The 14,000-nt window shown below is 48.4% G+C and overlaps 1 protein-coding gene across 1 annotated transcript; it reads left to right on the top strand.

Annotated features, from left to right (window-relative positions):
• The first annotated feature begins 11,844 nt into the window (after positions 1 to 11,844).
• On the top strand, positions 11,845 to 13,517 carry ID3 (inhibitor of DNA binding 3). The gene is made up of 3 exons (XM_067723823.1): positions 11,845 to 12,278; positions 12,393 to 12,475; positions 13,029 to 13,517. The coding sequence occupies exons 1-2, from the start codon at positions 11,979 to 11,981 to the stop codon at positions 12,450 to 12,452; spliced, it is 360 nt and encodes a 119-aa protein (XP_067579924.1). The 5' UTR covers positions 11,845 to 11,978; the 3' UTR covers positions 12,453 to 12,475; positions 13,029 to 13,517.
• The last annotated feature ends 483 nt before the right edge of the window (positions 13,518 to 14,000 follow it).

Raw genomic sequence — 14,000 nt, 5'->3', positions numbered from 1 at the left:
GTTTACGTTAAAGGTAAAAACATGACGCAGTTGTCATGGAGACTCCACTGCACTTTCGTGAAGATGGGATGTGTGACCTCACTGCAAGAAGAAATGGAAATGTGAATAATTGTTAATAAATTTGGCCAACTACTTTGGATCCATCGTCTTTTTAAATTTTTAATTAATCTATTTATTTTTAGTTGTGTTGGGTCTTCGTTGTTGAGCTCAGGCTTTCTCTAGTTGCGGCAAGTGGGGGCTACTCTTCACTGCGTTGTGCGGGATTCTCATTGCGGTGGCTTCTCTTGATGCGGAGCATGGGCTCTAGGTGCCTGGGCTTCAGTAGTTGTGGCATGCAGGCTCAGCATTTGTGGCTCGCGGGCTCTAGAGAGCAGGCTCAGTAGTTGTGGCACACGGGCTTAGTTGCTCCGCTGCATGTGGGATCTTCCCAGACCCAAGGGATCTAACCCGTGTCCCCTGCATTGGCAGGCCGATTCCTAACCACTGCGCCACCAGGTAAGTCCCCAGTATCCATCATCTTAACTGCTGCTTTCCTTATCCTCACACACCGGGACCCAGTAAACCAGATTGGTGTCTTAAGTTCTATTCTATTCCATTCTGAATGGCAAAAAGCTAAGACTCTAGAGTCAGTCAGCTTGCCCCTTCCACACTGGTGACCTTGAGTCAATGTGCTTAACCTCTCTGAGCCTCAGTTTCCACATTTGTAAAATGGGGGTAATAATGATACCAATTTCATGGGTTGTTATGAAGAGTAATGAGTTAATGCCTGTAAAGCACTTGAAACAGCACAAAATCAGTGTCCAAAAATACTCTTTTTATTAACTATTTTTACTATTTTACTATTTTTAACCTTGTTTCTTTTGAGTGGGGCAATTATTAAAACCATAACAACTTAAGACATGTAATGTAGGTGATCTAAAATGAAGTGAATTTAACCTCTGGTCCCCCAAATTCTTACAAACACACTCTGAAGGGAATATCATTGTCTCCATTTCATAGATAAGGAAACTGAGGCCTGGAGAACGTAAGCAAGTTGCTCAAGGACGTTGAGTTTGGACACAGAGAAGATAGAGGCTTGAACCAGGATATCAAGATTCCAGTTCCCACGACTTTCAATTCAAGCCTGTCCTATGGTGTGATTATATGGTGTGATCATAAAATAACAGGGCTGAGTGGGGCAGTTGGATTTCAGTTTGTTAGTTTGGTTTGGGGACAGTCCCTCCCCTGTCATAGTCCCAGATCCAGTAGATTCTAAGGTGGGGGTCAGGTCAGGTCTCTGGCTCACATTCTGGCCTCAGCTTTGGAGCCAAGTTCCTCTCTCCCCTGGGAGGGATACAGGGTTGGGGAAGGGGTGTCAGAGCATGGGGGTTGCCGTGGATGACCCCGGCCCAGCTGCTGCCTGAGCTTTCTCACGAAGGAGGCTCTCCCAGTGTCCCAAATCCACCCCAGGCCCTCTGCTGCCTCCCCGGGACCCTCGTCATCTAAGGAGCAGTTGTTGCAGCTTGAAAACATGTCTGGCACCAAACATGGGAGTTAAATGCCCTGGAAAGTTGGAGGGCACTGCCCAAGCCAACGTCAGGAAGTGGGAGCGCCCACCGATCAAGAGCACAGCCTTGTAGGTTTCAAACCTGGCTTCTCCACTTCCTAGCTGAGTAGCCGTGGGATTCACCTTTCTGAGGTTTCCACATATGTGAAATGGGATAGCCATAGTATCTATCGCAAATGTTTTGGGGATGCTTGTCTTTTTTAAAAGCGCTTTATTGAGGTATAATTTATATACCATCATATTTACCTGCTTTAAGTATACAATGAAGTGATTATTAGCATATTTGAAGAATTGCACAATCATCACCACATCAGTCTTAGAATATTTTCATCACCCCTCCGTAAAAACCCCTATACCCATTAACAGCCACTCCCCTTTTTCTTTTCAGCCTTAGGCAACCACTAATCTACATTCTATCTCTATAAATTTACCTTTTCTGGAAATTTCATGTAAATGGAATTATACAATATGTGGTCCTTTGTGCCTTGCTCCTTCCACTTAGTCTAATATTTTTGAGGTCCATCTATGAATTGTATACATCAGTAGTTTGTTCCTTTTTTTTCTCTTTTTTTGGCCACGCCACATCGCTTGCGGGATCTTAGTTCCCAGACCAGAAATTGAACCCAGACCCAAGACAGTGAAAGCACTGAGTCCTAACCACTGAACCGCCAGGGAATTCCCTAGTTTGTTCCTTTTTATTGTTGAATAATATTCCATCGTATGATTATACTACATTTTATTTATGCATTCATCAGATAGACATTTGGGTTGTTTCCAGTTTGGGGCTACAATGAACAATGCTGCTATGACTATCCCCCTACAAGGTCTTGAGTAAACATATATTTTCATTTCTCTTGGGTAAATACCCAGAAGAATTGCTAAGTCATATGGTCAATTTATAGTTTCAAAGTTTTCCATTCCCATCAGTACTGTATGAGGATTTGTTGAGAGAATTAAATGAGATAATTAACATGAAATGCTTAGCATTGTGCCTGAATCTTCAATAAATGATAGCTAGAATTAATAGAGGTCTTAATAGAATCAGCTGTAGTGCTAGAAACCACAGTACTGCTGCCTCCTTCCCTGAAAAGAAAGTGGATCTCCAAGAGGCAGTCACTCTGCAGTATTAATGCCCACATCCTATATGCGCTTAGCCTGGCGTTCAAGGCTCTCCACACCCCCACCTCCATCTACCTGTCCAATCTTGGCCAGCATTCACTTTACCCTCTAGCTTCTGCCCACCCAAGCTGATCAGCACCTCTGCTCATACCATTCTCTGCCCTCTCCCTCCTGCCTTCTCTTTGAGTATTAAAATCCCACTTGCCTTTCAAGACTCAACTCAGGTGTCCTTTCCTCTCCAAGGTCTATCTTTACTTTCTAACTAACTAGACCAGTGCTGTCTATGGGCTGTTGAACACCCGAAATGTGGCTAGTCTGAACTAAGGTGTGCTGAATTATAAAATATACACCAGATTTTGAGGACTTAGTATGACAATAGTATAGAATTAATAGTTTTTTTGTATTAATTACATGTTCAAATAGTATTGGGGGTATATGGGTTAGGTAAAATACATTATTGAAATTAATTTCACTTGTTCTTTTTAAAAATGTGGCTGCTAGAAAACCTTAAATTACACATGTGGCTTAGGTCTGTGGCTAAATTTTAGTTCTACTGGACAGCATTGGTAAAGAGCACCAACATCCTAACAGTTGCTCTTTATTGAGCACCTAATTTCTTACACTGTTGTATCTGTTATCTGACATAGTGCTCAGTGCAATCCTGTGGGGTTGGTATTATGAATATCTCCCTTTTTACAGATAAGGATACAGAGGGAGGGTGTGACCTCTCCCTAAGTCACACAGCTGGACACTAGCAGACTCAGGATTCGAATCCAAGTTGTCTGCCTCCAAAACCCACAGTCTTCCATGGGATTTGCTGCAGACTACTAAAGCACCAAGGGCTTTGGGGGTCTCCTGGGGTGCCCTTGGCTGGAATTAGAGCAGCTCTGTATGGCCATGAATCATGCTAATCAGAAACTCTGACTGAATGCTTGCCTTTCATAAATACAAAATGAGAAAGCAGATTAATTAATATAAACAATGCATTTGGAATAAATCAGATCTTGGGATCTGTGAGTGTAGTAAAAGGTGGAAGGCCACTGATCTAAACATCTCATTTGGCAGGTGGGGAATCTGATGCCCAAAAAGGAGAAGATTTGTCCAGGGCTGTCAGAGAGTGGGAGAGCCAAATGCAAAAGCCCGGTTTCTAGGCTCCCAGGCTGAGTGTCTTGCATGTACCTCACTGTCTGTACATGGAAGGCCCTGCCCCCAGCCACCTGGAAGCCTTTTGTCTTGAAGCAGCCCCCTTCCTCTCCCAAGCCTGTCCCAAAGACTAGAGAGGAGGGGGCCAGGAGACCCAACCCATTTCCCATCAGGGTCCCAAGGCCACCATCCGGTCCTGGGCCAGGAATTCCTTTCACAGACTGAATTAAACTGAGCCGAAAATAATTCTGAACCCTTGGAAGCCTCCAAGAGCTCCTATTCCTACTCCACCCGGGCCCAGCAGGCCAGGCCTCCCCAAATCTCCTCTCTGCCATCTTCTGGGCTCCCCCAGACTTCCCCTGCCAGCTCCCATCTCCACTCACACGTGTGTAGGGAGAGGGATGTTTAAACAGACTGCCCACATCCCTGTTCCCTCTTCCCAGCCTCTCCAAACAGGCAGGAGAAAGGGCGACCAGAGCCGTATTAAACCCAGCACCATCCCCATGAGCCAACCCAAGAGGGCCCTAGCCAGAGGCACAGAGAAGGAGCCGCCAAGAAACAGAGAGACACGGACACAAAGGGGCAGAGAGTGTGTCCAAGACAAAGAGAAGAAAAAGGATGGATGTTTAGATCAAGAGAAAGGCACGGAGCGAGAGACGAAGAGACGAGAAATAAGAAAAAGTGGAAAAGGCGGCGGAGATGAAAAAGGGATGCCTGAAAAGGAAAATTAGAAGGGAAAGTAGAGAGAAGATAGAGAAATTAGAATTTGAGGGAGAGATCGAAGGAGCAGGGGCGCGATGGGGAAGAGTAGGAGGGGGCACAAGGAGAGCGCGAGGGGAGACGCGCAGCGATCTGAGGTGCCCTGGCCGCGGGGGTCCCGGGGGGCGGGCCCTCCTCCCGGCGCCTCTCCCCGCCGCGGCGGTCCGAGTAGCCACATTCCTCCGGGTTTCCCACACACTTGCCATCAAAGAGTCCCCAAAGCCCCGGCTTTTCCCGCGCCCCTCCCCCGCCAGGGCCGGAGAAACTATTTTTCACCCCCTCCTGGTCTTTAATCTGCTGTGGGGAAAGAAAGCGGCTTTTGTTGGGCAAGGGGCTGCGCGGAGGGCGGGGCGGGGGCGCCGGCGATTGTGTGTCCCGCAGCTGCGCGCCTGGGGCCGCCGGGGTGGGGCCGCCGGGGCGCGGGGCCGGAGCGCGGGCGCGGAGGGCCCGGAGGTCGAGCCGGGCAGGGGTGGGGCGCAGGGGCGCGGGGCGGACGGCCTGGGCAGGTCGACGGGCCGGAGTGGGGGCTGCCGGGGCGCGGGGTGCGGGCGGGAGGGTCGCAGGGGCTGAGGGGGTGGAGAAAAAGGCCACCCGGGCGCGCAAGCCCATTGTCGTCTTGGCCCTGTTCTGCACCAGGGCCGGAGATTGGGGGAAGATGGACACTCGTTGAAAGGGCAGATGGGGAGAAGGCTGCACACCCGGAGGAGGTCGTATACTCAGGCAGGGGGCCATGAGAACTCTGGGAGACACACCACACATTTAAGCAACAATCAGGGAGACAAACACACACACACACACACACACACACACTCTCTCTCTCTCTCTCTCTCTCTCTCACTCTCATCAGGGACACAGACACACAACCCTGAGGAAGGGTCCCACAGCCAGAGAGAGGCCAACAACACACACTCAGGGAGGAACACACATTCAGAGAACAACCCACTTACTCAGACACACACACACACACAGCCTAACGCCATAAAGCTCTGTTGAACAAAATGGATTTCCGATATGAATTTCCTTCTCCTTCCAGCCCCAATTTCTCCTTAAGACAGGCCCCCATTCTCCAGCATTTGCTTCCTTTCTCCCTCCAGTTGTTAGCCTGGCTCATGCTTCAAAGCACAAGCTCTGGACTCAGGCAGCCCTGCTCTGCCTCCCGACAGCTGTGTGACCTTGGGCAAGTCACCTCACCACTCTGAGCTTCAATGGATACGAGGGTTGAGAGAGATAATATAAATAAGATGCCTGACTCGTTGTTGGCACTTGGCAAAAGTTATCCCTTATGAGCCTGCTGATGCGTGGGCTGCTGTAATGATGACACTCAAGGGTGGCTTTGGCCGGCAGGAGGCTCTCTCTGAGCTGCAGCCTCTGCCTCTGCTTTCTGGCACCCCTGCATTTCCACCTCAGTGCCCCATTGGGCGTGGGGGAGACTTTTCCTCTCTGACAGGGTCAGCTCTGTCCCCAGGCCGGATCCCTCCCATACCTACCCTCACAGCTTTTGAACTGCTGCTGGGATCTAGGCCAACACAAGACAATATCTGAGCAGGGTGAATGTTGCTTTTCAAGGCCTTTTTTTTTTTTTGCCTTCATCTTTTCTTGCCTTGGATTCCATCATCTTTCTAAAGCCTTTCCTGAACCCCATTAGTGGGAGCCCAAATCCAACTGTCAGCCTCTGTCTGCGACAAAGAACATCCCCTAAGTGGTCTCCCAAAAGTGATTACTGGGGTGGAACTTAATTCAGTACATCTTTACTAATTGCCCACTCTGTGCCAGGCACTGTGAGGGATACTGAGACCAGGAAGACAGATATGACATGATTACAAATCAGGTGAGCTATAAGCCCCATATGGTGGTTGGAAGTGTTCAAAGAAACCATGAATGAAAGTGCTTTGGAAACAGCAAGATCTCTGCAACATATTCGTTGCCTTTTGCTATTTGTTAAATCAGAGTTAAACTCCTACATAACTTACTGATGCTCTCCAAAGTCTAGAAGTTCCAGACTTTTCTTAACAGGGAAATGAGGTTGTCCCTGTCTGTCCTCATTAGCCTAGAAATGCTAGGATGAGGAAACTAGCCCTTGTGTGTCTGGACGCTGTGTGCAGTTTGGATGTTTGTCTCCATCCTTGTATGCATCAATGTTTGATCCACAGGCTTGAGTTCAAATTTTGATTATTGGAGTTTTGTGCCTGCTAGCTCTGTGGACAAATCTCTTTGACCTCAATACCTTTGTCATGATATCTACCCCAAAAGACTATAGAGAAGATTATATGAGATAGAATTTATAAAGCAGCAGCACAAGATAGGTTCTCAGAAAACAAACTCTCTTCCTACTTTCCTGTGGTTGTCCACCCACGCACACCCCAGATGCCAAGCCAGCCCCTGGACATCCCATGGTCACTGCCTACCTGCTGACATAAGGGGTTAGTTAACTTCAGGGTGGTATGGCTGGACCAAGCTAGTCTGGCTTTGGGTTGAAAGAAGGAGAGAGGGAGGAAACTCAACTCCCAAGTTGACTCCTAAAAACAGGAGTAGTCAGCCTGCACTTTGTTTAAGAATAAACATCCCTGAAAGCATGGACAGGAAGGTTTTTCAGGGGGGGAAAAATTTCCAAGAAATTTCCAATGCTCTCTGAGTCTCCCTACTTAGAAGAAATTTCCTAATACCTTGGTGTCTGTCTTCCAACCAAATGCATGCCCCCCCTTGCTTTTCTCTATCCGGTGGAATAAAACCCTCTCAGGTCCAAACTACCTTCCTAGGAGGTCCCTTGAAAGGGCAGAAGGAAAAGCATAAACACAGAAGGATAAAAGTTTTGAGACAGGCAGACCTGGGTGCAAATCTTAGATCTGCAACTTATTAGCATGTGACTGTGGGCAAGCACATTAACCTCTCTGAGCCTCAGTCTCCTGGTGCATAAAATGGGTCAATGAGATAATGTATGAGAAGGCAAGTGGGACTTGGTAAATAGTTAAGATTCAATGAAGGATGATGATGATGATGGTGGTGGTGGCAGTGGCAGTGGCGGCACCAAGACCTTTGAACTGTAGAGTAGCCCATCTTGGAGGCCCCTGAAATCTCCATTCCTATAAGGACTCATGCCTTAGATCCAGATGCTCACCATAGTCCCCTTTGCAGTATTTCACATGTTCCTGAGACCAGACTCAGCAGGAACCATTAAGCTCACTTGGTACCACCTATCTCACTCACCAGGGGCTACATCACATCATAGCACATGAAAATAACTAATTGGTTCCTACGACACTTTCCATCCCTTGTCCTCTTGATCCTCCCAGCTGTAAATAAGGTCGGTGGATATTATTTTTCACCCCACTTTACAAGGAGACAACTGAGGCAGAGGGAAGAATAAGTAGTCCATCCAAGGGTTTGAGCCTTGATTCTGAATTCCCCGTGCTCTTCTTGTATCACATGAGTCTCAAGCAGTAGTTTGAGGTCTAGCCTTGCTTGCGGGGGGAGAAGGGGTATGTTCTAAGTGTATGGCTGGGAAGTCCTCCGCACACCTTTACATGTACTTTGTGAGGCAACAGTTACATATTAAAAGTTGCAGCATCTGGGGATGTCCTGAGACTACAGCAGACCACCCTAATGCTAAGGAGAGTTAGAGGGCAGAATGGACAGGAAGCCAAATGAGGGGGAGGTCTGGGTCCTGGCTACATGTCAGCAACTGACATCCAGAGTAACCTTGGGCAAGATTTGGAAGTTCCCTTGATCCCCACTTTCAACATTAATGGCAAAAAATAGAAAGGTAGACAAGTAGATAGAAGCTCAGTTTAGGCAAAAAGACATCTGCAATTCTCATCATCATTATTTTGGCTTTGAAATCGACAGCTCAGAGACCCCCGACCACTTTTCAAAATTTTAAAGACAAAGCAGTATAACTTAATAGTTCTGCCAACTCTTAAAAAAATCAGAGAGCACAACACTGACTTTTTTTTCCTTTTCTTCTTCTTCTTCTTTTTTTTTTTTTTAAATTTTGGCAAAGAAAGATTCAGTTCCTGGAAATGCTTACAAAATGATTCCTGACACTGGGAGGAGATAGTTAAAAAAGGAAGAAGACGAAAACTTATAAACATATATAGATAAAGGCAGAAGGTGGCAAGAAAGAGAATAAACAAAAGAAAGAAAAGAAAGAACTAAAAGAGATAGAAGGAAAAAAGACTTTAAAGGGCCCCAATTCAAGAACGTTATCAAGTTCTCAGCATCTGCAATTCACAAGCCGCTTGCGGGTCGGGGCGGCGCAGACCCCTCCCCTTTCTCGGGTGTCGGACGCTCATTGGTGGGGACGGCAGTCGCCGGCCGGTGACTGCCCGAGGAAAGGTTGCCTGGGACACGCATCCCTGTGTGAACGCATGACGTCCCACCCTGGCGCCAGGCTGTCTGGGGCTGAGTCTTAGATCAACACAGCTGTGGGACCGGGACCCACAGCTGGGCAAAGGAGCGGATTCCTCAACAAAAAATAGGATTGTGAGAAAAGTTCTGAAACAAAAACAGCGCAGACAAAAGCCTTAATGACATCCTTTCATAAAAATAAAAAATGCAAGAGGGGGGAAAAAGCTGGTAAAAGGAGCAGAACTGGGAACAGAAAGTTCAGAGGCATTTGGAATAAGAGACTGAGGCCCCACCACCGCTAAACAAGTTGCAGAAGGCCTGAGCTAGCCCTCCAGTCCGCTGTTGGGAAAAAGAAGTCTTTTGGGCTCAAACTTTATTCAGTGTTCTCAACCGTAACCCATTTCTTTCAGAATTAGAATCTTACATTGGAGAGTACCCTTAGAGGTCATTTGTTTCCCCCTCCCTCAATTTTACAGAAAATGAAGCCCAGGAAGGAAAGAAATTCTTCCAAGGCCACATTGCAAGTTACTGACATGACCAGGACAGAATTCTGCTTGCTGATCCCGGCATCCCTCTCCTGCCTATGTCACCCAGCTCATGGGCATTTCACCCTGAAAGCATCTTGGGAGATAATGTGAAGGTGCTTTGCAAATGGCTGCACAAGCCTGAGGCAGCAGTGGGTAGTAATGGGGGAGGGAAAAGGAGAGAGGGCAATCTGTGTGGTCCTATGGACTGAGCACAGACCACTCAACCGGCCACTTGCTGGGTCCTCGGGCACCAAGGAGACTAATGGATGTGAGGGAGAGAGTATGTCAAGCGCCTTGCAGAGAAGAGGTGTTTAGTAATTATTTGTTGAAGGAATGAGGTAGGTCTAGTTAGCTCCATTTTATAAATTGGAAAATTGAGGCACAGAGGTGACTTACCCAAAGTTCACATTATTAGTAAAAAAGAATGGGAATTTGAACATAAATCTGCCTAGCTCTGAAGGCCATGATATTTTCCAGAACATGGGCTTGACTATTTTGCACAAACCACGGAAGTCTGCGTGACAGAAAAGTGTTTTTTATTTGGTCATTCAGGAGTCCGCATAGCCACCATATTCCCTTCCCAAGACCAAATAGCTGGCATGCTCTTCACTTGACATCTGTAGCCTATATAGACTGATCTGTCCATTCATGGGATATTTTCTTATACCAAAGAGCCTGTCCTGGAAAACATTTATATTTCAGGAAGAAGTCTTTCAACTCTTTCTTGGGACACAGAGTCCTGTGGTATGACAGCAAAGAACAAGGATTCAGGGCTGGCTCTACCATTACTTGTGGTGTGACCTTGGAAATATTTTATAACTCCTTTCTGTACCCTTTACCATCCCACACCTGCCTGTCCAAATTTCATAAAGCATTAGACTTCTAGAGCTGGAAAGGATTTTAAATAATCACTTAGCACCATTTCCCCATTTTGTTCACAAGGTGACTAAGGCCAGGGTACCTGGGCTTGTTCAAGATCACATGACAAATTATTGGCAAGGCTGGCATGTTGAATCTAGGACTCCTAATTCCCAGTCCAGTGTCCTTTTTACTATGACTATTTTGAGACTCTCCTAGCTCTGAGCTCCCATTGTCCTGTTAATCAGTGCCACATACTATAGAACTCTTAATTGTTTCCTGTGTTAATCTTGTCTCCCCAAATTGTGAGATTCTTGAGAGCAGGAGCCACTGTTTTATGTAAAGCGACTCCATAAATATTTACCAACTGACTGATTAAGGAAGCAACCATTGGGGGATCCCACCTGGCCAGTTCCATGATGGAAACCAGCATTCTGAGGCTGCAGATTCCCAAAAGTCCTTGGAAATGACAAGATGACAAGCAAAGAATACTGAATGCAATGTCCCGTTGCGATACGGGGCTTACTTGCCTGTCCCGTGGTCCCTTTCCTGGACTCTCAGATAGAGCTGGAGCCATTTCAGCAAGGGTAAGAATAATCCAGTCCAGGTGGCCTGCCTTTCCATAGCAGAGAGGGATAGACAATAGAGTGATGAAATTACCAAACTATTGTTTTCCTCATAGAGGTGTGTGGAGAATGGGGGAAGGGAGAAGTGAGAGTTAAAAAGAGATTTGCTGACCTAACGGGAGCTCCTAAAAAGGTTATTTAGAAATCATCCCTTCTGCACCCCCATTCAAAACCCTGTCCAAACTTCTAATCAAACTCACTTCCAAAATATAACTGGGCATATATTTGGCTCCTTATGGAGTGCATGGGGCCAGAGAATGGGAGCTCTCTTCCTTCCCCATGCAAAAAGCACGATTCAGGCTGCTGTCTTCTTTTTTTTTTCTTTCCCCCTTGTTGCTCAAATAAATAGTGTTCTTTGCTCAAACCCCCTTCCCCTCCTCCTTCTGCAATCTCAGCGCCTAGCCCAAATCTGTTTTCTTCATTGTAACCTCAGCTTCACCGCAATTAATTTTTTTCCCCTCTGGTCACAAGATAATTCCTGACGCCAGTGAGTCTGGAGGTCAGACGAACAGCAAATTGGGGAACAAGGCGGCACTAATTCCTTACAAGTTTCCCTTGAAAAATCTTTTGCTTACCAAAAAAAAAAAAAAAAAAGCTTCTTTGCTGTTCGGGGATTTACGACCTCGGAGGACTGTGAGTTCGAACCAGTGTTGGGCTGTGGGTGGACTGGCAGGGGGCAGGGGAGCTCTAAGATCTGGGGCGCTGCCAGGAAAAGGCAAATTCTTAAAGTTAATGGTTTTAAGTGATTTTTTAAATGCTTTCTGGCAAAGAGGCCCGCCTCTCCTCTGTATCAGCGCTTCCTCATTCTTTGAATCCGCGGCTCCGCGGTATTCGGCGTCAGACCCGCCAGAGGAAGCCTGTTTGCAATTTACCCGGGCTGTGAACGCCCAGGGTCGACGGAGGCGGGGCCAAGGCGGGCTGTTTTGCATAAAGGGGCGCGCCTTCCAGGCGGGCTCTATAACTGCGGTCCTCCGTGAGAGTGCGCGCGTTGCTAGCTGCTCAAGGGGTTCTTTGGCTTTTTTTCTTCTTTCGGCACTTCCAACCTCATTCCTCAATATGAAGGCGCTGAGCCCGGTGCGCGGCTGCTACGAGGCGGTGTGCTGCCTGTCGGAACGCAGCCTAGCCATCGCGCGGGGCCGCGGCAAGAGCCCGGCAGCTGAGGAGCCGCTGAGCCTGCTTGACGACATGAACCACTGCTACTCGCGTCTGCGGGAACTGGTACCCGGAGTCCCGCGAGGCACTCAGCTTAGCCAGGTGGAAATCCTGCAGCGCGTCATCGACTACATCCTCGACCTTCAGGTGGTCCTGGCCGAGCCCGCTCCTGGACCCCCAGACGGCCCGCATCTTCCCATCCAGGTGCGCGTGGGCGTGCTTGGAGCAGGGGCGGGGCTGAGCTCCAGGGCAGGGATGCTGCGGGACCCTTAGAACTTCCTAGCGCCGTGCATAACTCTCCCGTTTTCCTTCTCTCAGACAGCCGAGCTTGCTCCGGAACTTGTGATCTCCAACGACCAGAGGAGCTTCTGCCACTGACCTGGACGTCCTGGCGCCTCCAGGTGAGTATCCACGCCTTCTCCCGGGGGCGGGGAAGGGAGGGCAGCTGGTGCTTAAATGGCAAATCCTAGAGTTGGTAGGCCTTTTAAGGGATTACCGCGCCCCCTCGGTTTAGGGAAACCGAGTCCAGAGAGGTGCAAGTGACTTGCCCGTGGTCACATCAAATGAATGACGGAACCAGTTCCCATCCAGTGTTCGTTTCAACCTTAAACACACGGTGTCCCTGCCTTCCCTAGTGGCCAAAGACGCGAGAAAGTAGGCGCGGGTCCGACTAAATAAAATAGCCAGTCTGTTTGTAGCTTGGAGTCCTTAAAGGATCCGTGTTTTCTTCAGCCCCCTCCCAGCTAGTGTTAATTCCAAGAGGGAGGGATGGTGCAAGCTCCGCCTGTGGTCCTTTGGCGCCAACTGGGTGGGGGCAGCGTGGGGCGCGGAGTTATCAGCTGGAGGTAGAGACCAAGTTTCCTCCTTGGCGCCGGCCAGTCTGCGGCCGGCCCCCGCCTCGGCGCGCTCGGCGGAAACTGACGGCTCCCTGGTCTTCTTTCCTCCCCCGCCCAGAACGCAGGTGCTGGCGCCCGTTCCGCCTGGGACCCGGGACCCTCTACGGCCGGAAGCCCGAGGGCATGGATGGGCCCCAACCTCGCCCTGCCCACTTGACTTCCCCAAACCCCTGCCTCGAGGCTGGACCTGCGCCCGGGAGCGAAGGACTGTGAACTTGGGTGGCCTAAAGAGCCAGAGCTAGCTCTGGGCACCAGCTGGGCAACCTCCCCCAGCCCTCACCCCACCCCCAAGTTTAAAGACTGTCTTTCAGTGTGTGGAGGTGTATGGGGGGCGGGGCTGGCTGCTCTCCAAACTCTGGCAAGGCAGCGGTAGAGCTGGTCTTCTGGTCTCCTTGGAGAACGGCTCTGTTGCCCTGATTATGAACTCTATAATAGAGTATTTAGCTTTTGTACCTTTTTTGCAGGAAGGTGACTTTCTGTAACCATGCGATGTATATTAAACTTTTTATAAAAGTTAACATTTTGCATAATAAACGGTTTTTAAACACTTGTGTATGTAATTTGATTCCTTAATGCTAACACTTTCGCACAAGACTGAATTTAGGGGGACTAAATTAATGTCTTGGAGCTTGGGGAAAGCAAACTTGCTTATTCCCTTAAAAGGGAGATGGGAGAATACCCAGCTAAGGCTGGGGGAGGGGGGGAGCCCCACATCCATTGGGTGCAAAGAAGAGCCTTGTCCTGTCTCATTTAACAAGTGAGGGAAGACTGGAGAAGGGAAGTGACTGGCACAAGCTCACCCAGCAAGTTGGGGGCTCAGGATAGAAATCGGGTCTCCTGAGTCTCAGTTGTTAGGTACTTTGAGAGCTGTTTTGCTAACTAGCAGATGGCTGTCTTCTTCAATGCCATTAATTATTCATGATATCTTTCTAGCAGGGGATGTGGAAGAGAAGCCTCACCTGGTGCCCAGGAAGGGTTGGTGGTTGATAGACCCATTTCAGAATTGAATAAATGGATCATTGGGCTTGGT

Source organism: Pseudorca crassidens, chromosome 2, assembly GCF_039906515.1.
Source record: "Pseudorca crassidens isolate mPseCra1 chromosome 2, mPseCra1.hap1, whole genome shotgun sequence".
NCBI classification, from domain to species: domain Eukaryota; kingdom Metazoa; phylum Chordata; class Mammalia; order Artiodactyla; family Delphinidae; genus Pseudorca; species Pseudorca crassidens.
The sequence above is the reverse complement of the archived record's forward strand: the minus strand, read 5'-3'. Positions and strand labels throughout refer to the sequence as shown.